General features: G+C 43.2%; 1 protein-coding gene and 2 long non-coding RNA genes across 3 annotated transcripts in view; 1 reads left to right on the top strand and 2 right to left on the bottom strand.

The window, feature by feature from the left end:
* LOC117555106 (zinc finger protein 236-like) overlaps window positions 1-24993 on the top strand; it is a 72914-nt gene that overhangs the window by 43265 nt on the left and 4656 nt on the right. The window contains 9 exon segments of the mRNA XM_034229836.1: window positions 801-1017; window positions 1097-1288; window positions 2160-2318; window positions 5283-5440; window positions 5532-5651; window positions 6515-6709; window positions 12493-12528; window positions 12531-12624; window positions 24435-24608. Of these exon segments, the coding sequence (XP_034085727.1) occupies window positions 801-1017; window positions 1097-1288; window positions 2160-2318; window positions 5283-5440; window positions 5532-5651; window positions 6515-6709; window positions 12493-12528; window positions 12531-12624; window positions 24435-24608 (1345 nt within the window).
* Window positions 19035-19533, bottom strand: LOC117555115. Its single transcript, XR_004570359.1, has 2 exons — window positions 19304-19533; window positions 19035-19210 (listed from the first exon to the last, which is right to left on the bottom strand). It is a non-coding gene; the product is annotated as an uncharacterized LOC117555115 (long non-coding RNA).
* On the bottom strand, window positions 19619-20997 carry LOC117555121. Its single transcript, XR_004570361.1, has 3 exons — window positions 20788-20997; window positions 19946-20144; window positions 19619-19873 (listed from the first exon to the last, which is right to left on the bottom strand). It is a non-coding gene; the product is annotated as an uncharacterized LOC117555121 (long non-coding RNA).

Genomic DNA, 24993 nt, shown 5'->3' with positions numbered 1-24993 from the left:
AATATGTAACACTCACACTTCTATTGGCTAGCGCTTCAACACAACGTTCATAATAGGCTAATGGGCAGGACCTCTCTAAGCGGTTGACCAATCACAACAGAGCCGGCCAGCTAACCAATCAGAGCAGACTGGACTCTGTTTTCAGACAAAGGGTGAAAAGAGGTGCTGCAGCACAGGCAGTATGAGAAAAATTAAGATATTTTTAAACATTAAAGCATGGAGACATGTCACAGTAGAGGCACAACATACAAATATGAAACTCAAAATCAACATATTATGTCCTTTATAATACAAAGCACACATACTGTCTTTAGCAAGCAATCTAACATTGGCAGTACTTGAGATTGTTGGGTACTATTTAGAACACAGAGTAGTGAGTAGTGGTGCACTTAACGGCCACATTGAGTATTAAACAACACTACACACAACTACAATTTTTTTTTTATGTTTTCAACTGTTTTCCAGAGGAAGAGAATTTAGTTTTTCTCACTTGCCTCATGCCTTCCGTACAAACATTCACCCTAGAAAAGATTCAAAGTACCCTCCCTAAAAAGATATATGCATAGGAGGGGTCAGAAGAAGTATGCAGGCTAAGCATTTTATTACACATTTTCATCTTCATTCTTGGAGTATGTTTCAGTTGTGAAAAAATATCAAAGGGAGGAAACTTAACTTAATAACCCCGAAACAGTTTTCAAAAAGCAACCCTCTTGTGTTTTCGCTGTGTCTGTTTGATATACATTTATACATGCTACTCTGTTCTCTTTCCATCTGATCTAAAGTAATACTTTCTATTTCAGATCGACCATGCCCTCCTGCAGCAGACCTTTCAACAAGGTGGTCTCCTCTCTCAACCCCTGAGTGTTGACGCAAGCCTCATCTCCCACTCTGGCAGCCATCTCATGTCCACCTCCGACCCCTCGGTGTCTGCCAATGTGGTCCTCCACCCACTGACCAGCCTGGCCCTGCAGCCCTCCACCCTCACACAGGCCATCCTCTCTGAGCATGATGCTACAGGTTTGTTTGGCAGCCTGGAAACAGAACAAGAAGCTCTCTGTTAGGACCTGTATAACTGACCGTGTTATGGTTTCTACAGGTTCTCAGGACCTTAGCCATGTCATAAGCAGCTCAGGGCTGGTATCCGGAGGCCCCGGCGGTCAGGAGATCACGCTGACCATCAACAACTCCAGCCTGTCTCAAGCCCTGGCACAGGTTCATGCCCACGCTTCAGCTTCCAGCTCCAGCAATGCAGCAGGAAACCCTCAGGAGATCACGCTCACCATATCAGGTATGGTAAAAAAACATTCTGTGTTCAGTAAGCTAGTGCAGAAACATGCTATCCATAACAAACCAACAGATGAGATAGAAATCCCTTTGAGGTGTAATGCATTTATTGATTTCCTCACTCAGGCCATACTCTTGCACGCAGGAGAGACATAAAGCAGGCGCAATAATAACTCACAGGCGATAGATTCACTTTGAAGCAGCTTCCCAGATCAGATTAAAAGCAACAATGTTAGGGGTTATGAGCAATAGAGGCTCCTCACAACCCAATGTCTTCCTGTACATCATCTCTAGTACAAAGCCTCTCGTATATCAGCCGGGGAAATACATTGTATCCACAGCGTTGAGATTAGTTGTGGCTGTACATTTTTTTCTGAGCCTCTCCAGAGTCACTGTAAATCATTTCCTGCCAGCATGATGGTAACAGTCCGAGTATTTCCTCTCAGTTATTACTTGGACTGTGTTTCATTCAGCATTCTGATATATTTACTGGATTGGGTAAAAAGATTAAGGAGATAGCAAACCATTGTTATATATAGCATTATTTTTTCTCCCTTCCTTTTTTTTTTTCCTGTATGAAAACAAGGAGGGGAGCGTTTTTTCAGCACATAGAGGCAGTGGAAAAGAAGATCACAATGCATAACCCATGCATTGTGATCTTCTTTTCCACTGCCTTTTATGTGCTGAAAAAACGCAAAATGTTTCATGTGCTTTTCCCTCTGTATTAGAAATGTCTGTTTTTTTTTATCATCTGTGGGAACTATACTTAACAACAATAATCTTCTTCCACAAATGTACTGTAAAAAATCCACATTCTATCCTAACCTGATATAAGAAAAAAATACTAAAACATTTTCTTCTCCGTATTTATGCAGGCCAGGATCTACTCCCCCAACACAGCCACTCTAATGGAGTGGAGATGAACGGCAGCATCAGGCTCTCATCACCACTCAGCAGCCAGCCCAACAGCACAACCCTGACTATCATCAATGAACACCTCCTACCTCAGATCCCCGCCAACTCTGGAATGGCAGGTTAGGACCTCTACATGTTTGTCGTGTGATTAGGTGTAACTACATCTCAACTTAGTTGATTAGTCAGTGTATCAAAGGACTTCATTTTCTGATAGTAGGTTTCAATGGTAACATAAGTTGCCGGTGCTAACAGGACTGGTAGGCTTCCAATAACACACAAATTGATAAGGCTTTTTTTTATCAAAACCTTCCGTAAAATTGTAACAGACTTGCTTTTTTATTGTTTTCTTCCCTTTTGTCCCTATCTTGGAATTCACTGTCAACCATGCACCATCCCTTCTATGCTGTTGCTTGTATTATTTTGCCATTGCAATTACATACTGTACACACAAGGAAACAAACAATAGCTACTTCCATGAGCGTATTGTCAAAGTTAAAATGAACAAATGATTAAATAAACATAGTGACAATGTACATCGATTGCTGTTAAGGAGTTTTGTACTCTGCAAATGCATTAATATAATAATAATAATAATAATAATAATAAACATTTTGATGGGATGATAGAAGCTGATATAGGGTTGGCCAGTTTTTGGTTTAGTTTCTGTGCTTGAATTTTTAAAACAATGTGCAACACCATCTCCCTTATAATGAATCAGGAGTGAAATATGCCTGCCAATACCTGAAGAATTTTGCTTCGTCCCAGGGGTATATTAATTAAGTTATAATTTAATTTAATTACCATTTGATGACATCCCTTCCCTTCAAATATGATACTTCATCTCCTCAAGGCAACATTTGTTTGATATGCCTTCCATGACTACAAAGAAACCAATCTATTTTAGTCCACTTTGTTCCACAAACTTTCACTCCTCTTTGAGTTTTATAAATGCCCACAAATCCATCTTTGACCTGCATCAAGCCATCGTTAGTGACCTGCTCTACTCACTCATAACACCACTTGACTCAGGGACACCCCTTTAAGTCAGAAACATGGCAACAAAATAGGAGATTCCCTGCTAGCTGTTATCACCAAGATACGCCACTTGAGCAGAAATGGTTCAATTGTACCCCAGTGAGAGGACATCTTTGTGTATTTACCCCTATTGCAATCGCCCCCAGTCTCCAGTCCAATCTTGCTGGATTGAAAAACAAACAATGGATTGCAATAGCCCAAGTACTGCTAACCTTATAAATATAATTCAGCACAAGCCTTTTCTGTCTGTCAGAAATTACAGGTGAAGAGTAGAGATCACAGAATCTGTCGCTGCTTCAACTACAAAGGACATATGACCACTGAACGAGTGTTTGTAGTCCGCAATAGGAGCATGAATAGCACCAATATAAGGGTAACTGTAGTCCAAGTCCTCAGGTTCAAAATGAGCTTCTCTTGCCTCCAGCACTAGTGATAGATCCCAGAATAATACTAAAGCATTGATGGAGAAGCTCAAACAGTCTCCGGATGAATGCCCTTTTGATGAAATGGCATGGTGTGACCTCCCATTGTGGAGTCATCAAAGTGTATGTCAGAAGCTGAAATAACTTCAGGTTATTCAAGGTTCAGTAAGGCTCGTCCTGGTCCGCACATTTCACAGAAATGTCACAACCGCTTAAATGTCAAATGTACACAAAATGTCAGATTAAAAGTTAATTCAGTGATTCTGTATTGGTACTTAAACTTTACTTTTCACATATTTACGGCTGTTGTTTCGCTTGTAAAGCTTTCTAACTTGTACGCAACAGCTGTATACAATTGTGGTACATTTACCACTCGAAATTCATATTAATTTTCATACCATTTCTGGGTATATTAGTTAACACAGTAACGAGACAAAAAGTCCTCTCATTTCTAACTGGCAAGCGTCGATTTTGTCAGCCAAAACCCTACTTTTGGCCAGCACCAGTGTTCGCACGCTAACTAATTGACACTAACAATTAAGTTAGCTAACCTCTCTAGTTAATCATTTATTGTTTCATGCGGACTGTTTTTGTATTTGAACCCTGTAATACATATATGTTGTGGCTACATACATAACACAAATATAAAATGACAGAGGATTAAGCTACATTTTCCAGGAAATAATCTGTTATTCAGAATGAATTGCATGCTAACTTTTTCACTTCACTTTAAAGCAGCCACACACATTGTTTTCTCTATAAATCACAATTGTAAAAACTGCTAGAAAACAATACAACCCTAAAAGATGATTGTTGTATACTAAAAGGCACACTTGGAGAATCAATTGTTCGTGGAACGACAGATGGAAGATAATGAATGACTTGCTGTGGGCATAGAAGCCTATAAACAACACACCCTGATTTTTTATTTGGACCATAATCTGTGTTGCATGCATACTTTTAGTGCTATAAAACTAGTATGATGAAGTACAAATCATAGGTATAATGTATAGGCATCAATCAAGAAGATGTGCATTCAGAGTTTGAAAACGATATGTGAATAATAGTCACTTAAAAATGTTGCAAACCAATGTGTGAAAGTAAAGCGATTGTGTGAAGTGAAGTGAGCGAATATGATTTATTTTCTCAGAGATGGCTTCCTGATTGTTCTGTTTACTGGTTTGCTTTTCACCTGGAAGCTTAATCACAATTCTGGTCCCTCATACCTCTTCATTACCCTCCCCTCTCAACTCAAGGGGAAAATGTTCTCACCGCTCCGCAGAGAGCGCTTTTGTTGATTAGACTTGAGCATTCCAGTCACTCTGTATATTAATGTAGTTCAGCCTTTGCTCTGGCTGATAAACTGTATATGGGGTACATCGTGGCCTTCCTATAAAATATATTATTAGATATATTCACCGGTAAAATAATGAAGCTGCCTCCCTGGCTCAAAATTATAAATATGTCTTTATTATTTTTCAGTCAGTTAGCTAAGGGTTTTGGTACCAACGTTTAATGTACCAACAATTATTGGAATAATTAAACTGATGTGCTGTTGCTTCACATTCAAAAACACACCCACTGTTCTGTCTTTGAACTCTATGCTGTCTATCTCTCACTTATCAGTCTCTAGCCTGCCATGTAGCACCACCCTATCGCATAGTGCCGTGTCCCAGAGCCTAGTGATGTCACCAGGAGGCGTGGCAGGTGATGACAGCGTTACCCTGACCCTGGCAGATGCTCAGGGTATGCTGGAAGGTGTCACTCTAAACCTTAATACGCAGGTAAATGTGGACACATGAACAATGCACAACACTAATGTGGCATCATGTAGTTTGTCAGCTGCCTTACTAGAATACCTTGTTGAACTTTAGGGGTCAGACCTTTCCTGCAGTGCTGAATGACCCAGGACAGCCAACCAGCTCAGGCCAGCAGGTTATACTGGTCAGCCACCATTCCCAATCCACAAACGGAGCGTCTGACAATGGATACAATGGTGAGTGTGTTTGTCTTTTGTAGTAGTTTGCTACCCAGGGAGAAGAACTGTCAAACTAAGTTGGAAGTAGGTCGATGAATTGAGCAAATGCTTAAAAGGGCAACACGATAATCTACTATGATGGATCACTATCTTATGCAAGTTTCTACCAGTTGATTGTTATTACTTACTTAATCAGGGGCTGCCTCGAAGATATACAAAACACATGAATTAATCTCACAAACTTTCCAAGTGAAGTATGCACCATTAGTTTAAGATTGTAAAAGGGATAGTTGGTATGAGATACTTATCTGTAGTCAGTGGATCGATGTCGGTAAACCCAAAGTCTGCAGAAAACAACAGGGAGTACCAGCAAGAAAACTAAGCCATGTAATGCTGTGGAAAATGGCAACAGCAAAACATATTTTAGTCACATTAAAGAAAGTGCCACCTAACAAAATAATAATAATAGTTTTAGTGTACACTATATTTGAAATAGGTTGGCCTCCTAACCTTTCAGAGAGGGAACTGAAGCAGTTAAATCCATCTATGCTAAAGAAAACAGCCAGAAATATATGGTCTACTGCTGCATCAATTGTTTATTTGTTTGTGTTACTGTGTGACTTTGGTGACTTTGAGTCTGTACCCTTTGAAACACCAAAGTCACACAATACCACAAACAGACTAAGGCAGCAGTAGACCAGCAGCTCCTATGTTCTGCAAGATAAAATCAGTTTTTGTCAAAGGAGCCTGGTGTCTGAGAAGAGAGGTACTCTCTTAAAAAAGTAAAATGCTAATAGATACTTTCACAATGCTTGTGTAGTTGTGAGTTTTCAGAGTAATTGTAAATATGTTATTCACTAATCTTTGTGCGTTGATCCAGATTACTGACGATGGCCATAAGGGTGGGAAGGATGGCCAGATGGAGGCTGATACTCGGAACCAGTGTTACTACTGCAATGAGGCTTTCCAGAATGCCAACACACTGCGGCGGCACTGCAGACAAGCTCACGGCAAGGACCGCTGTCACGTCTGCACTCTCTGTAACAAGGCCTTCAAGCGAGCTACGCACCTGAAGGTAAAAACAATTTGTATGTCTAAATGAGTCGCAACTTATTCAATATTTCAGATTTTTGTATGAATAAATACAACTCCAGATTTCATTGGTGGGGAAATCACCTTTGAATGTTAGTCAGTGCTTCCATTTCAGGCTGGAAAATGAATGCTATCTCACAATATGAAGGGGGAAAAAATTGTTATTTGTTGAGTAGCATTTCAGAAAGTCTTCCACTCTCAATGTCAAAACAAAACACTTAGCAGCGGAATTAGGAAGAGGAGCATGTGTGCTTCTCTTTTCTGACGATCCTCTTGCATCTGTGTTTGAGACACTCATGCACACAAATGACGGCGCTCTCAGATCAGGAGGAAAAAGGGAGAAAGAGGATGGGACTTCTTTCACAAGCCCTTTTCCTACCATATGTAATATTTCTAACTAAAGGCCATTGAGCCTAAGGCTTTCACTTCTGTAAATGTGCCTCTGCATGCTGAACGGTAATTGTCTTTTCTGAAAGTAATGACACAGACATTATGTGGGTGTCAGAGTGAGAGTGACCAAGCTATATCCTCTCCAGATCCCCAGGCTGCTCATTAGTCTCAACAAGAACTCAGATGCTGAATTCGGCTTTTATAAAAAGCCCAGTGGTGAGAAAGCCAAATTGGTAGAGCTGTTATTTTAGATTTTGTTGGTCCGTGTATAATAATTTGCCATTTAATTATAGCCAGACAACCCAAAACTCTGGCTTTACAATTTTGAGAACATGGGATAAATATTTAATGATAACGTTTTATAATTGACTGCAGGCCCATCACTAGATGAGTTGGGAGAATCAGTAGACTTGCGCAGGGAAGGAAACGTATTATTTCCCCCATACAGCCTTCACAGCCAGATAAATGGGAGGGTTGGGCCATCAGCTACTTTGATAAATAACATAATGTACAGTAAGGAGACTTTCACAATTAATTAGTAACTTAAAAATACTATGTTTCTTATTTGTCGATGACATGTACAGTTTCTTTTAGGTATGAAACTTTTGTATATTCCATTTTAAAGGAATAGTTTAACATTTTGAAACTTTTTCTTGATGAGAAGAGTATTATAGCATAAAACTGGAAGCAGTGGGCTATCCTGGCTTGCTCTGTGGTTTATCCTAAGCTATACAGCGGCTGCTTTAGCTTTATGTTTAATATACAGACAGGTTGTTTTCCTCCTCTCAATTATTTATGTTCAGGAAAGCAATATAAAGTAAATAAATTGTTGAAGTATTGCTTTAAAATGACTACTTGACCAAAAAGCAACCTCTTCCACAACTCATCTAATTGCCAGCATGGGGCATAAGAAGCCAATGAAGAAAATCACCCTACTTCCCACTCTATTACTTTGAAAAAAGGTTTTCCTAATGACATTATGATAAGAAGTCATCTTTTATACAGAATGACGTTTTTTTGTAAATTATTTTCCCATTTAGAGTGAAATAGACGATAAAGCAGGGTATGCTGCAGGTGATAGACAGGTTCAAAGCCATAGTCCACAAATCAATGGCAAAGCTTGTTTTATTCAGTCTATGACCCTGAAATACCAATTTTCTGTGAGCATGAGGAATGAAGATTAGCCTTACTTTGCAATAGAAACTTCTCTTTTTTTTTTGTCCTAATGTTTTTCCTCAACACCTGGGGCACTTTTAACAAACACCCCTCTGTAATGAGCCCCTCTCCTTCTAGACTTTCTTATCTCCTTATAAGACTTGCCATATTTTCCAATTTACAGATGCTTTGTGTTGCAAAGTATCTTGTTACGGTTGAGTGAAGCAGGCAGGACCCAAATGCAGAATAATCGAAAAAATACTTTATTTCAAGGTCTAGAGGCACTAACACGGAGAACCAGTCAAAGACAAACAATGAACCAACAATGACAGACAGAAAAACCAGGAACTTAAATACACACAAGACTAATCACACAAACAAGGGCCACCAGGGTGGGTGGAGGGGGTCTGGAGGACGGGTTTTGGGCTGACAGCCCAGGAGCACAGCGGAGGACCCGGAAGGGATCTCGGGCGGACGGCCCGGGGGCAAGGCAGAAGCCGAGAAGCGGGACTCGGGCGGACGGCCCGGGGGCCAAGGCAGAAGCCGAGAAGCGGGACTCGGCGGACGGCCCGGGGGCAAGGCAGAGTCCAAGGTCGGGGGATCTCGGGCGGAAGGCCCGTGGGGCAAGGCAGAGTCCAAGGTGGGGGTCTCGGGCGGACGGCCCGGGGGCAAGGCAGAGTCCCATGGTGGGGGTGCTCGGGCGGACGGCCCGGGGGCAAGGCAGAGACCATGGAGGGGCGAAGGCCACAGCGGGCGAACTCAGGGGGCCGAGCATGAGGGCGAAGGCAGCGGCAGGAAGAGTCAGGGGGGCCGGGCCTCGAGGGCGAGGACCGCGGCCAGGAAAGTCAGGGGGGCCGGGCTCGAGGGCGAAGACCGCGGCTCTCAGGGGGCCAGGCTCGAGGGCGAAGACCTCGGCTCTCAGGGGGCAAGGCTCTCAGGGGGCCAGGCTCGAGGGCGAAGACCAGACAGCTCCAAAGGCCGGGCAGGAAGGCGCTGACGGGACAGCTCCGGAGGCCGGGCAGGACCCGGTGTCGGCCGGACAGGAACCGGAGCCGGTGGGACAGGCTTCGGCAGGATCCCCCACGGAAGAGGACCAGGAGTTGGCAGGACCCCCGGCGAGACAGGTGATGGCGGGACCTCCAACGGAACAGGACATAGAGTTGGCAGGACCCCCGGCAGAAGAGTAGTCGGCGGGACCCCCAACGGGACAGGACATGGAGCTGGCAGGAACCCCAGCGGAACCTCCAACGGCACAGGACATAGGGTTGGCAGGACCCCCGGCAGAAGAGTCGTCGGCGGGACCCCCAACGGGACAGGACACAGGGTTGGCAGGACCCCCGGCAGGAGAGTAGTTGGCGGGACCTCCAACGGCACAGGACATAAGGTTGGCAGGACCCCCGGCAGAAGAGTAGTCGGCGGGACCCCCAACGGGACAGGACATAGAGTTGGCAGGACCCCCAGCAGGAGAGTAGTCGGCGGGACCCCCAACGACACATGACATAGGGTTAGCAGGACCCCCGGCAGAAGAGTAGTCGGCGGGACCCCCAACGGGACAGGACATGGAGTTGGCAGGACCCCCGGCAGGAGAGTAGTCGGCGGGACCCCCAACGGGACACGACATAGGGTTGGCAGGACCCCCGGCAGGAGAGTAGTCGGCGGGACCCCCAACGGGACAGGACATGGAGTTGGCAGGACCCCCCAGCGGAACCTCCAACGGCACTTCAGTAGGACTTGGTAGGAACTTGAGTAGGGACTGGGAGAGGGAACTCGATGAGGGGACTTGAGAGGGAACCTCGAGAGGGAACTCGAGAGGTGACTTGATAGGGAACTCGAGAGGGAACCTCGAGAGGTGACTCGAGAGGGAACTCGAGAGGGAACTCGAGAGGTGATGGAGAGGGGACTCGAGAGGAACTCGAGAGGGAGACGAGAGAGAGGGCTCGAGAGGGAACTCGAGAGGTGACCTGGAGAGGGGAATCGAGAGGACTGAGATGAGTGACTGGGAGAGGGGAAATCGGAGGGAACTCGAGGAGGAGGACTCGAAGAGAGGGCTCGAGAGGGAACTCGAGAGGTAGACTCGAGAGGGGACTCGAGGATGCGTGGCTCGAGAGGGAACTCGAGAGGTGACTCGAGAGGGGAACTCGAGAGAGGGCTCGAGAGGGAAATCGAGAGGGCTCGAGAGGGAAATCGAGAGGTGACTTGAGAGGGGACTCGAGAGGGAACTTGAGAAGGGAACTCGAGAGGGGATTAGAGAGGAAACTTGAGAGGGGACTTGAGAGAGGACTCGAGAAGAGACTCGAGAGGGGACCTTAGAGGGAACTCGAGAGGAGACTTGAGAGAGGACTTGAGAGGGGACTCGAGAGGAGACTCGAGAGGGGACTCGAGAGGGAACTTGAGAGGGAACTTGTGTTGGTCGGTACGCCGACAGGACCGGGGGAGCTGGTGTCGGCTGGAGAGCCAACAGGAGACGAGGTGCTGGAGTCGGCCGGTACGCCGACAGGCCTCGGAGAGCTGGCGTTGGACGGTAAGCCAGTACTGGAGCCGAAACTGGAGTAGGGACCATGGCTACTGGGGCCGGCACTGAAGCCGGAACCATGGCTGCTGGGCCCGGTACTGGGGCCCGAACCATGGTTGCTGGGGCCGGGACCTGGGGCTGGAAACCATGGCTGCTGGGGCCAGAACTGGGTCTGGGACATGGCTGCTGGGGCCAGAACTTGGGCGGAACCATGGCTCTTGGGGCTCGGGCTGCTAGGCCTTGCGCCCTTGCGACTCCCTTCTTTTAGGAGCCGTTGGAGGCTTCGTGGACCTCCCAAAGCCAGACGAGGTTCCAAAGAACGGCTCCTGGACAGGAGCAGGACATGGGCAAGAAGCAGGGGTTGACTCCGGACGGAAACACACCGAGACGTTGTGTAGTCAGCAGGCTGGAATCACACACCCAGAGGAAGTTCAAACACATCCAGCCAGGTTAAAAATTCACCAAGCCTGGTTTCTCCATAGCCAACCGGTGGTCGCCTCTACCAGGCGGCCCCTTCTGCAGAACACTGGACTAACACGAGAGAACACAGTCAAAGACAAACAATGAAACCAACAATGACAGACAGAAAAACCAGAACTTAAATACACACAAGACTAATCACACAAACAAGACACAGGGTGAGGAGGGAGGAGAAAACACAGGGGGCACCAGGTGAACACAATCGGCGTAATTAGGTAGGAGGGAAAAACAGACAGACAGCAACAGGCAAGACAGGAGTTTGAAGACTTTTCAAAATAAAACATGAAACAAAGACAGAAAAAAGACAAGACCAAACACAACACAAGACAGATCGTGACATATCTGTCCTGAATACAGATCAACGCTGCGGTTTAAGTCTTAACATAAATATTCTGGGAACGTGTCTCTCTTTCAGTCCTTCATGAATTTCATAATTCAGTGTGAACCAAGGCCATTATTTTTTTCTGAATAATTCTCCGATTGAAAAGGATCAGTCTAGTCACTGAAAGACCGTTTCCGAGGGTCTGAACAACTACTGCCGGATTCTCCGTTTTTTTATAGTCCTTGAGAAAAAATGACCATTAATGGGTTTAGACCTGGCATTTTCTTAATGTAACTCTTAGAAGGCAGTGCCAATGCCAGTTTTTTATGTAGTATGTATCAGTCTCAAAAACTACTGATCTGCTGATTATATCAATCCGTTTTTTTGTGCATATAATTTTCAGAAAATGACACATTGTAATGTCCAATTGTCCAAAACATCAAATATATTAAGTTACCTATCATACATGTCTGAAATAAGCATCATTGCTTGTATTTTTTAGATGCTGGGTCTGGCAAATATGTGCTGTTTCGCTTGTTCAGTTAAATTCAAGTGTCAATATAGTTATTGACTATTCAAATAACCATTTTAGTTTTACAACACAGTACCAAAGTGTATAGCAGTTTTACCTGTTCTGACCTCTTGATCCACAAAGATTTGCTAGGTATCCCAACAATTACAATCTGAAGCCTGAAACAATTAGGAAACAAGACAGAAAAAAAATAAAGGTAGTCAATTCAATGTCTCTTTAGGAATGATTGCGTCTAGACCCTCCAGAATCTGTCTGTGTGGTTCAAAGAACCTGTGATTTCTGTAAGGAAAACATCTCTGTTCTATCCTATGCAGTAGAAGGACTTTGTGTGGCCAGACTGTAAACTGTGAAATTCATTTTTGGATCTGTCTACAGGAACATGAACGAGTGCACCAGCCGGGGCCCCTCACCCAGCTCCCCAGAAACCCAGAGTCTTTAACTGCTCTTCCTGCGTGAAGGCCTTCGCCAAGCGCAGCCAGCTGGAGAGACACAACCGAACACACACAGGTAAGAGGTTAAGGCAGTGGCTCTCAAAGTGGGGGGCGCGCCCCCCCCTGGGGGCGCAGAGAGGCATGCCAGGGGGGGCGCAAGAGACCAGGAGGAAAATCGTTATAAAAAAATAAATAATATGATGCAGTACACTACAGTACTATTACGTCTGGGTCTCTGTGTTTCATTAAAGCTTGTGTGGTGTGTGTGTGTGTGTGTGTGTGTGTGTGTGGTGTGTGTGTGGTGTGTGTGTGGTGTGTGTGTGTGTGTGTGGTGTGTGTGTGTGTGTGTGTGTGTGAGGTGTGTGTGTGTGGTGTGGTTGGTGTGTGTGTGTGTGTGTGTGTGTGTGTGTGTGTGTGTGTGTGTTGTGGTGTGTGTGTTGTGTGTGTGTGTGTGTGTGTTGTTGTGTGTGTGTGTGTGTGTTGTGTGTGTGTGTGTGTGTGTGTGTGTGTGTGGTGTGTGTGTGTTGTGTGTGTGTGTGTTGTGTGTGTGTGTGTGTGTGTGTGGGTGTGTGTGGTGTGACGAGCCATTTTGTGTGGCGGGCGAGAGGAGAGCGCACCGGTACTGGAGATCGTTGTGGTTAGCTTCTGGTGCTAGCGAGCTACGCTAACAGATATAAGGAGTTTTTTTCAACAACAAAGTGGAGGAGAGTCCTCTCCTGTCAGACTGAGAGGCTCAGTGAGCTAAAGGACTCTCAGTGGGTCTCAAATGTTTTGGTCACCATTAATGTAAACAATTATTTCCGAGGCACACGTTTATATGATCATTATAGTTATAAAAAATAAGAGAATAAATGAAAAACAGGTATGAAATTACGATACGACAGTAAAACAAGAATAAAGTTTAAAAGGGTGATTTGTAAAATATCCATAAAGAAAAAGTAAATCTGTTAACAGTTTCTGTTTCATATGGGTGTTGAGAGAGGTATCCATAGATCTCTTCATTTTGCTCTCAAAGTGCACCAGATTGATGCTTTTAACTTCAATATTTAAAAATAAATCTTTCCGGGGGAGTTTGCCCCCGGACCCCCCTAGAGGAGGTGAGGTCCACACACCACCTGTAAAAATAGCACCCCCTGCTTACACCTATATGCCGTGAGCTGATTATCGAGCCTTCATTGTAACAGTTGCGGGTACACTGTGTATATGCGTGGGGATTGTTGCAGTAGAAAATTCCACTGTAGCGCCCGGTACATTAATGGGAAACCCTAAATGTTTGAGCACCCTCTATGAAACGTCAAGCTACCCCACAGTACCCCCAAAATAAATCTCTGGCGCCGCCACTGAGCCTGACTATTTGTGTTGGGGGGGTCTCGACTTTTTTTTTCTCCAAAGAGAAAAAGTTTGAGAACCACTGAGCTAAGGGAACACATTTGCACAGTGCATAGTCATTACCAAAATCTAAATTGTATTTGATTATATGATTATCTTACTGTCCCCTTCTGTTTTAATGTTGAGTTTAATATGGATATGGATCAGCCTTCATAGAAAGATTTTTTATAAAATTGATTTAAATGCTTATTGATGAGATAGTTTCCACTTTAAAATAGTTAATGATAAAGGTAATTAGAGTCAGTTAAGATAGACTTGTCTTCATTATTTAATTTTTTGTTTTTTATACAATATGGTGGATGTAAATAGTTGCATGATGACATCATAAAATATACAAATTAAACGTAACGTAATTTATAGTAATGTAGCAACTTTACAAGCAGGCCATAGGTGCAGTCCAAATATTTGGCCACCTATTTTATCTGTCAATCACAGTGAGGCAAATAAAATCAACATGTATCCAAAATTATGTAGTTAGCTTCTTTTTTTTTTAGCAATTAGCCTGTTTAGCTCCCGTAACAATAAAGCAACTCATTCTGAATCAACCTTCAGCTGTTCAAGTTTTTTTGGTGATAACAAACAAATGTAACAAAGTAACACATTTACCAACACATGTTCTACGCCACTACATACTTACATTTAAATGTGTGCTGCGTCGGTTCAGCCATTCTCCGCAAGGGTTTTTTGAAATTGGTCCGTGCGCAAAGCATTGTGGGGATTTTAAGGACGCGAAGTCTACCCATGTGCAGCCTCGAAATTTCCCCCAAACCAAGGATGCGGCCTTGGTGGAATTCCTAGCATGCTGGAGATTGGAACAGTCCTTCGGCGGCACTCGATGACGTAGCATCCTTGAAATATTGGCTTGGAAGCCAGAATCCTCGAGATTGAGAAACGGCCACTGGGTTGCTACAGAAGTTGTCGAGGCCGTTGTACGTCATTACTCCCGCTAAGTTTGTTTCCCCCCGTGTTCTGCTTGAAAGCAAGTACCTGCCTCCTGCAAACTGTTCAAACAAACGCTTCAACTTGTACAATTTTGAATCTGTTATTTTGAATATGGATCTTAAGTTGGTGTTACGTTGAAGCAGCTACCCTGCTGTAGTTCATTTATAGCATAACATTAGCATTTTGCTTCTTGCGACTAGATTTATGATTGGAAAATTATAAAAGTAGGGTAGACATGTGGATATTATCCGGCTGAACAAAACGTGTCAACCACAGACCTTATTTCGAGCTATTTTCCAAAATCCTATTGAGAAATTGCATCGGTTTTTTGTCGAAGGAACCGGAAGGAGTTTACTTCCGGGTTTTAGGACGCGTCACTGTGGCACTCTATGGCCGTTTCTCAATCGCGAGGATGCTGGCTTGGTAGTCGCGTACTTCCAAGTCACTTCCTTCAGAAACGAAGCAAGTATACTTCCAAGCCACTGCTTCGGAAAACGAAGAAGAATGGAACAGGCTAACAAGTGTGCCACTCTCTCTAACGGTTTCAACATAAACTGTACCGAAAATAAATACCTCACGATGTCTATCTAATTATGAACTTGCTTTACTTTCACGGAACACATTTATGGTGGTAACAAATTTAACAAAGTAACACATTTACCAACACTACACATTTTCTACGCCACTACATACTATTTAAATGTGTGCTGCGTCAGTTCAGCCATTCTCCGCAAGGGTTTTTGAAATTGGTCCGTGCGCAAAGCATTGTGGGGATTTTATGGACGCGAAGTCTACCCATTTGCAGCCTCGAAATTTCCCCCAAACCAAGGACGCGGCCTCTGTGGAATTCCAAGTATGCTGGAGATTGGAACAGTACTTCGGCGGCACTCGATGACGTAGCATCCTTGAAATATTGGCTTGGAAGCCAGTATCCTCGAGATTGAGAAACGGCCTATTGCTTGAAATGTTAAGGGGAAGTGATCACCATAAATTATGGAGTCAGATTTGGGTCAATATTCTTGCGCGTAAAACAAGCTACTCACCAGCGGAAAATGTGCTTTTACACGCGCATAAAATGACCCTCGCGCGCAGATTAAACCCCCGCGAGCGGCTCTGCGGCAGCAAAATCAGTTGGACGAGATTTCCTCGGCTCTTGATAGTTCAGGCATTTATCAAACCTGGCAACTCCGGGTTTCCTGGCAGCTGTCAATCAAAGTCCAGTGGCTCCGCCCCAAAGTGCCAGAAACTTTTCACGCGCGCGTAGACAGACTCCGCGAGGCTGATACTCCCACGAGCGAGCAAGAGGGCTGTCTCACAGCGGTTTTAATCTGCACGCGAGGGTCATTTTATGCGCGTGTAAAAGCACATTTTCCGCTCGTGAGTAGCTTGTTTTACGCGCTAGAATATTGACCCAAATCTGACTCCATATAAATAAATACAATGTCACACACTCAAAAACTACATAAATAAATGCATAACAATTAAATGTTACACACTGATAAATAGATATTAATAAATGGTGACACACTATTATATAATAAAAACACATATTACATTTCTATAATTAAATTAATTAATGTCTAAATCATTTAAATAAAATGTTATGAAAACAAGCTTTACGGACTGATTATTTCACAATTTATTTGTTTATTTATTGGACCATCTTATATAAGTTATTCAAATACGTATTTTTTTTCATAATGTATTTTTTATTAATTTAATATTAACCATGAGGCCCCATCACTTTCTAGCTTGCTGTGTTATTGCTGTTATAAAAGCTGGTTTCATGCATCTGTGAAATGTGGGGACGTGAATGGAGAGAAACATTTGAGCACCATGGAAACATGTTGGTTAAATCTACAATACGTTTAACACTGCTGTCTACATGTGTTGTATCAGGGGTGTATGTAACTTGCTGTAGGAACTGCCTACTACTGTGTCAGAAATACCCATAGACTGTATATATAAATGGACGTAGGGTCCGTGACGTCACCCACAGGATTCTGCAGAGTTGCCGTGAAGCCCTTAGTAGGCGGAGTCGGCCACTAACGGCTCGACTGTGACGTCAGAGTCTAATCCCGCCTGCTCCAAATAAGGGCAAAGAGGCGGAGCCGAGGCGGGACCTGCTGCCTCCGAACTGGAAGTAAACAGAGCTAGCTCAGGCTAAGAAGCTAAGCTAACATGAAATACATGCATACCAAGTTACTGCTAACAGTGTAGTTCCCCTATATAAACGTTACATTCATAATCAAATGAGACGATCTGCAAGAGAATTAGCTATATGTTCTTAATGCTTGTCATTCACACGTTGAGAAAAGACGGACTCCACCGCCCGGAGCTAACGGAGCCGCAGTGGGCTAGCCCCCTGCGGCTCCGTTAGCTCCGGCGGCCACCACTGGGATAATCGGGTCCCCTATTAACATTTGCTCCCGTTTAGCAGTATGGGCGTCATAGCCATAGACTATAAAAGTCTTACCCAAGGCTGAATCATAAACTAAAATGTATATGTATGCATAAAGGGTTACGTCCTTAGCTGGCTAATAAGTAACAAGCTAAGCTACCAAGCACACAAACACCTGCGAACGAGGTTAACATGTATAATATTATCATTTTAGACTTCTTGGAATCTCTGTTAGTACATTCAAGCGCACAGCACGACATTTTAATTGTCTGGTATTTGTAACAATATTCCCTAAAAGGCACAATCACCACGAACACGGCTAAAGCTAAAGGGTCAAGTACAGTACTATGACTAACTAACGTTGTAGCCTCTATGGTTGTAGCCTAGCAGAGTGGACAAGTTGCTGTTAGCTGACAGTGAGGCATGTACGTGTCCATCAAAGTGACCACGCCCTAATTTATGCAAGAACTGTAAGACCTAATATAAATAAAAGGGTCGTGTTAGAAAACAATTCACTCACAGATTCATAATCATGAAGGTGGAATCTAACTATATCGATAATAATATTTATTGCATCCATGGGTAGAAACATGTTTTTTTCTGCTGTAAAGTTGGGCATTTTAACATGGGGGTCTATGGAAATTGCTCCTTTCTGCAGCCAGTCCCTAGCGGCCCATGTATGAACTGCAGTGTGTGGCACTTCCGTATTGGCGTCCCGGCTGTTCCCCAGAGTTTCAATATGGTCTAGCTGCGGCTGCGGCCGCGGCCAGTACACGGCGGTACACGACACGCCCACCTGACACTACGGTGGCTGAGAGGCATGGCAGATGAAAAGCGAATTGACGACAACTACGCCGCCTACGGTGGAGACCGTACATGGCATGTTATTGTAGCATTTTAAGCAACTAAATTAATAACCTATCCGTTTTAAGCAACTATTAGACACGCCCACCTGACACTACGGTGGCTGAGAGACATGGCAGAAGAAAAGCGAATTGACGACAACTACGCCGCCTACGGTGGAGACCGTACATGGCATGTTATTGTAGCATTTTAAGCAACTCAATTAATAACCTATCCGTTTTAAGCAACTATTACGCGTTTTAAGCAACTATTAGGCAAATAAATTAATAACCTATCCGTTTTAAGCAACTATTAGGCGTTTTAAGCAACTAAATTAATAACCTATCCGTTTTAAGCAACTATTAGGCAAATAAATTAATAACCTATCCGTTTGAGAACCCCTTGGAACCCCTTATCCCATTTTGATGGTTGACATCTCATTTGAACAGTGAAAGCCAGAATATTGTAAAAATGCTTACCAATGATGTATTAATAATGGGATATATATAGCGCCTTTCATGAGACCCAAGGTCCCTTTAAAAAGAAGAACAGGAGTAGAAACAAACATAACAAAAGGCAGTCAGACAAAACAACAAATAGATTTGGGGCCAAAGGCCTTGGCAGACAGATGGGACTTGAGGGCCCTTTTGAAGGCATCAAGCGTGGGGATGTTGCAGATCTCCGCAGGGAGAGCGTTCCAGAGAGTGGGGGCTGCCATACTGAAGGCTCTGTCCCCGAAGGATCGCAGGTTGGTGCGGGGGGCCAGAGTCTGAAGACCGCAGGTTCCGGGGTAGAGCATGTGGGAATTGTATTGATTGAGCCAGTGTTTCATTGTGTACTTTCAACTGCAGTATATGGTCAGGCAAGTTCAGCATTCACTGTGATGTATATAAAATATGACACTGATACCGTTTTCCTCAATGAACATTTATTGAACAGAACATCAAATGGAAAATCAGAGCTGGTCAACTTAAAAAAATATTGAATAAATAATAAACTCCTCGGAATCTTTCACAAGTCCTTCAGCCTTTGGTGCGCTTCCTCACTCATGTTCTTGGCGAGGTCATGAGAACAAAGTTCCATCTTACTGATAAGACTAGATGGTATAAAGAAGTCATATGTAATATTATAAAATCACATGCATCAGGGGTTGTACACTTTAATGTGTCCATTCACTAACCGACTCTTTAGGAAGGAAGCTGTAAGGCCTCTTGTTATAGGAGTGGTCCTCATCAGTGTCCAGGGGCATCTGTAGACAGTCAACCATTATTTTGACAGTGCTTTACATGCACGGTTTAACTCCTCCAAAAATGATCCAGGCTCGATTCAGAATGACACAGTACCACACAAAACAAATGTTGCATGTACCATAAGTTCTATGTAGTATGTGTTTTAGGAGTAGTAACCCATTCTGAAAACAGGCACACAGGGTCATAGATACGTTGAGCGATACACTGACCATGGTGCTGCTTGCATGTGTCCTTTACGACTGATCCTGAATGTACGTGGGACATTGTCGCTAAGGGTCGCCCTGCCTTCCTCACTATAGTGAGCAAACCTCTTTCCATACCTGCAATTAAGACACATTTTCTTCACCAGAAGGTTGAATTTTAGAGCCAGGTGTTCCCCCCAAATCTTCTTGATAATACAATTACAAATTCAAATGTTTTTGTAGCACTGCAGCATACCCTTCCAGTCCAAAGTTTTCCACCAGGATAACACACCACCTTCTCAGGAGAGACATGTCATGCTAAAGAAAGAGCATCAATTTTCATTAAGTTTGTTATAGCATTTTAATGTGACTTCTTTCCTTAATACTTACAATGCTGAAGTCAAAGCTGGCCTCCATGGCAAAATACCAGGCATACTGTAATGAGAATTTTATTAGCACATGCAAGACATAATGTACACGTGACGGCTGGGTGTGACCCGGTCCTTTCACAAAATGGACACTGGAAGGTGTCCGAGTCCAATTTGTTGAGCTCTGGGCGTGCTCCATCACGTAGTGTTGTGTTGTTTGTCTATAGGTGAATAAAATAGAATACAATTTAAGTGACTTTAATATTGGAAATAGTTAACTCCTTAAACAAGCAGCAATGGACTGGCCTGTATAATCCTATGGGACAAAGCTGGTCATACTTCCTCACTTTCAGAAGGTAACCCTTTAATGCACAAAACAACCTCTAGATTTCACTGTGGTTCGAACAGAAAGCCCTTCAGCTAGTTTAAATGTCAGGCCTACAGCATAAACCCCATCTAAAAACAGAGGCTCTGTCCTAATTACCTGATTGCATCCACCTGGGTTACTTGGCTCTACCCAATAACTACCATTTAACTTTAAACCACACTTAAAATAATAATTATACATATTTACATGTCTACAGTATAAGAGCTAATACATGTTTTTAAATAAAAAACATTCAAATGTGAAAGACACCTTCAATTAATATTTAAAACTTACATAAAATCAGATTCTTGTAAAAATTAGAGTACATGCATGTTCAGTTAGCATATATGCTAAGTTAACTGAACGTCGAGCATGTCAAGCTAAGATATATATATAGCAAAATAAACACAATTACACTGCGCTAAACAGCCACATCGACAAACAAACGAGAACCTAAATAGTATGTAATTATATCTAAAACCACAATACGTAAGTACCTGTACTCGGTGCGCCATGTTGTTTGTTGTCTCTAAACCTCACGTGTTGGGCGTGCTCTCTTCTGACCATATTTGGAAGTACAACTTTTCGCGGCCGCAGCTAGACCCTTCTCAGCCACCGTAGTGTCGTGTCAGGTGGGCGTGTCGTGTACCATCGTGTACTGGCCGCGGCCGCAGCTAGACCCTTCTCCAGAGTTTGCCGCTTGGAAATACCACAGTGAATGACTACATTAACATGCTTATGATAATATGTTTTGCTGGTTTGGAAAGAAGAATTGCAATTCTTCTGCACTCTGAGACCAACTACCCATAAAGTAGTGATCGACTAGTGCAGGGGTGGCCAACCAGTCAGAGGTTAAGAGCCACATTTTTTCTATGTTACTGCAAAGAGCCACATCAAACACACAGTCACTGATACCGCTTGTTTCAGTTTTTTGATTTCAACCACGTCACTTGTGCATTTTTGTGGCATTGGGATATTTTTTTTTTAAATCCTCTGGAGCAGAGAGAGGAGCTGTGGATTATTGTTATTGATTAATGCATCAGTGTTTCTTAGGGTCAAAAACACTAAACTCACAACTTAAAATGAAAGCGTTTAGTTTATTTAATAAAAGAGCACATGTTCAATGTGAAAAGTGACAGTAGTTATAGATTATTTGCAATTTGGTGCTATATATATATTAAAAAAAAAAAGTATATATATATATTTTTTTTAAACACCTTGAATTTCAGGGGGGCGCGGGGCTCCGTTGGCGGGGCTCCGTTGGCGGGGCGCAGCGCCCCTCCAAGACAATGGCAGGGGAAACACTGGATAATGTTTAATCAACGATAGGTTTCCCCCCCCCCCTCAAAGGTGATTGGTTCACTGCATCGCAGGTATTATTGTGATTGGCTCTTGGGCCACATCAAAATTATACGCGCTGTCATCCTCTCACACTGACACACAACATACATAACACGGGACGAAAGTAATGGAGCGATTTTATCCGAGCCCAAACAACTTTGACCGGCCAAATTACGTCAGAATTATCAGCATTCAATACTTAACAGATACTAAATATCAGGTTTAACTGTCAGGAGTAGCTAGTGTTGTCACGATACCAACATTTTAGTTTTGATACCAAGTCAAGAATTGCGATTCCGATTCTTTTTCGATATTTTCTTAAAAAAAGGGAAACGGTCTTAAATGTAATTATTGTGCTTTATTTCACACCAGAACCATAACACAAACGTTTAAATAATGAGAACAATAAATAAAATAAATGACAAGAATTCGTATTAAATACAATTAATAAATGTCTTACAGACAGGCCTCGTGGTGTCCGTAGGCTTGCCCTCACTGTCAGAGATATAGCTCAAATACTTCCAAATTTCGCTCCTGGCGTCTTTTTTGTCAACAAGCCGAGGCGCAGCGGCAGTTGCACTCCCACTTGCAGCCATGCTTCTCGTTTTCTCACATGCTCTGGCAGCTAGCGCGTGCACGAGAGAGGGGAGGCACTTAGAGCGTGCTTGAGAGGGGAGGGACTTAGAGCGTGCTTGAGAGGGGAGGGACTGCAGGCACGGCTGCAGTGCAGGGAGTGGAAGCAGAGTGCTGAACACACACGGCTCTTATTAAAACGGCGCTTTCTCACCGGAGTACTTTTCCCCGTCATTCTTAAAGTACCGATACTAATGAAACGGAGGAATCGTAACGTTTTTAACGGCAGGGTATCGCGGTACCTTTCAAGTATCGGTACACCGTGCAACACTAGTAAGGAGTCAGTGTCTCTCCCCCAAACTCACACATATAAAATTCGATATGAACTGAAGAGCCGCATGAAACTAGGCAAAGAGCCGCATGCGGCTCGAGAGCCGCGGGTTGGCCACCCCTGGACTAGTGAAACAAATAACTGTGTTCAAATTAAAGAGTTATGGAAAACAGAGTAAAATGAACAGAATATGAAAACATGAACACATAAGGTTTTTTTATAGCTTTCCCTGAGACGAAAAATAAGCATTCCTGAAATACCTCATATCTCTGTGAAATCCTAAGCACCCAGTCATACTTATTATCAGGTTTCAATGTAAATAAATGGACCATTATAATTTCTCCATTTAAAAACCATTAAGATACTTTTGTATTTTATCTCAAGAAGCAACATTTCATACCCATCATCATTCGGATTTTTTTCCAGGCATTTTCCCACCTTTATCTGTAGCCCAATGAATGTGCATTGAATACAAAATGGCCTTTAGCTGTGCAGCCAAGGATTACTTTTGAATAGGATCCCTTGCCTTCCTGGTGTATCTATAGATTATCAGGAATGGGTTGTAACGGAATACATGTAACGGCGTTACGTAATCAGAATACAAAAATCAAGTAACTGTATTCAGCTCGCGTTACATTTGAAAAACGAGTAATCTGATTACAGTTACTTTCGTAAACCTGAAGTGAATACATTTTGGATTACTTATTGGAATTATTGGTGGAAAGATTTCCTCACAACATTTAATATTCATTACTAAAGGTACAGCCGAATCATCACAGCCCACAAAACCTATTACCGCCGCAGATGGACCAAAAAAGCGTTTGAAAAAAAATCGCGGGTCCGCTCAGTGAAACAATAACAGCGAAACATGGAGGAACACAAGTCTGCGTTTAAATCGCGTGTGTGTGGTTAAAACACATCAGCCTGCGGTCGCTCTTTCTTTAGCCTTACTAATGATTATTTCTGAAGGTAAACACGGTGAAGGCGGTGCGTGAAAGGCACTGCGTGCTCGTCTTCTCAGAGGCTGAGTTAACCCTCCCGCTGCCTCCTGGTGCTGCAGAGATTTCATGAAGTGAAGGAGGTGTTCCTTCTATAAAACAGCTGCGGGCAGCAGATACTGTGAGAGTCACGGACATGAATTCATAGATCAAGGCAGACTGGTGCACACACTCTCCTGTTTTGCCAATCCGGTGCTTAAACAAATATAGCTCTACACCCCTGGCCGTAATGTCCTTAAAATGAAGTCCGAGTTTGACATTGTAATTCATGTCCTGCCAACACTGGCAGGACAGAAGGCGACACGCTCGTTCTAAGCCGTGTCCCTCACTCCTCACATCCCAAACTGCATCCCCAAAAAGTTAATTATGTTGTTACATCGTTTCAGATGTTGTGTTTCAGTTGTGCTCTTGATAAGCCATTAAAACAGTAAAAACACATTCCTTTTGCTTTTTGTGTCTCCTGTACACCAAAACATACCCATCTGTGATGGAAAAAGAAAGTAATCCAAAAGTAATCTAAAAGTAATCTGATTACGTTACTTTTTTAAGACACGTAACTGTAACTGTATTCGGATTACTTTCAGAGCCATGTAATCAGTAATCAGTAACTGATTACATTTACAAAGTAACCCTCCCAACCCTGTAGATGATATAGTAATTTTTAAACATATGATACAGATGAATAGTGTAGCTAAAGGTTCAAAGACAACATGAGGCAGTAGCAGGGTTTTCTCACAAAGGTAAAACAACAGAGGTTTGTGCATTTATGAGTAACACTGACACAGGAATATTTTTTTAATCAACACAATGTACTAAACGTGGATTTTAAAATGGAATAGCACAATTTCACGCAAATACCAACAGTGAATTATCAATAAACCTTTTTTTCTTTTTGTTGCAGGCGAGCGGCCCTTCAAGTGCAGTCAGTGCGACAAGGCCTTCAACCAGAAGAGTGCTCTGCAGGTCCACATGGTCAAACACACTGGAAAGAAGCCCTTCAAGTGTGAGGTGTGCAGCATCAGATTCACCCAGAAGAGCAACATGAAACACCACATGAAGAGATCCCACAGCTTCGGTGAGCAACTTGACTGGCATCGTCACTCAAACGACTAGAAATACTCCAAAAAACAGTAGTCATCCCTCTCTTGTCTACGGAATGGGATTAGGCCCATTTGTTTGTTTTTTAGATATGACCAAACGTTTTTTGTTCTTTTTTTAGTTCTGAGAAAAAGTCTAAATTAAGGACATAAAGTCAGGATTCGGAGAAAAAAAGTCAGAACTCTGAATGTAATCCTATACAGATTTGCAGAATAAGTCTTAGAATTCTTCCTTTTTCTCAAAAATGTCTCCCAGAAAAATGAACATGGCTTTTGGTCAGATTATAAAAAGAAAAATCACGTTGCTCTAATCCTCTTCCGTACTTGTCTCTCAATCAACTGAGTCCACTTGATTCCAAAAGT

Source organism: Gymnodraco acuticeps, unplaced genomic scaffold (genome assembly GCF_902827175.1).
Source record: "Gymnodraco acuticeps unplaced genomic scaffold, fGymAcu1.1, whole genome shotgun sequence".
In the NCBI taxonomy this organism is placed as follows: Eukaryota; Metazoa; Chordata; class Actinopteri; order Perciformes; family Bathydraconidae; genus Gymnodraco; species Gymnodraco acuticeps.
The sequence above is the reverse complement of the archived record's forward strand: the minus strand, read 5'-3'. Positions and strand labels throughout refer to the sequence as shown.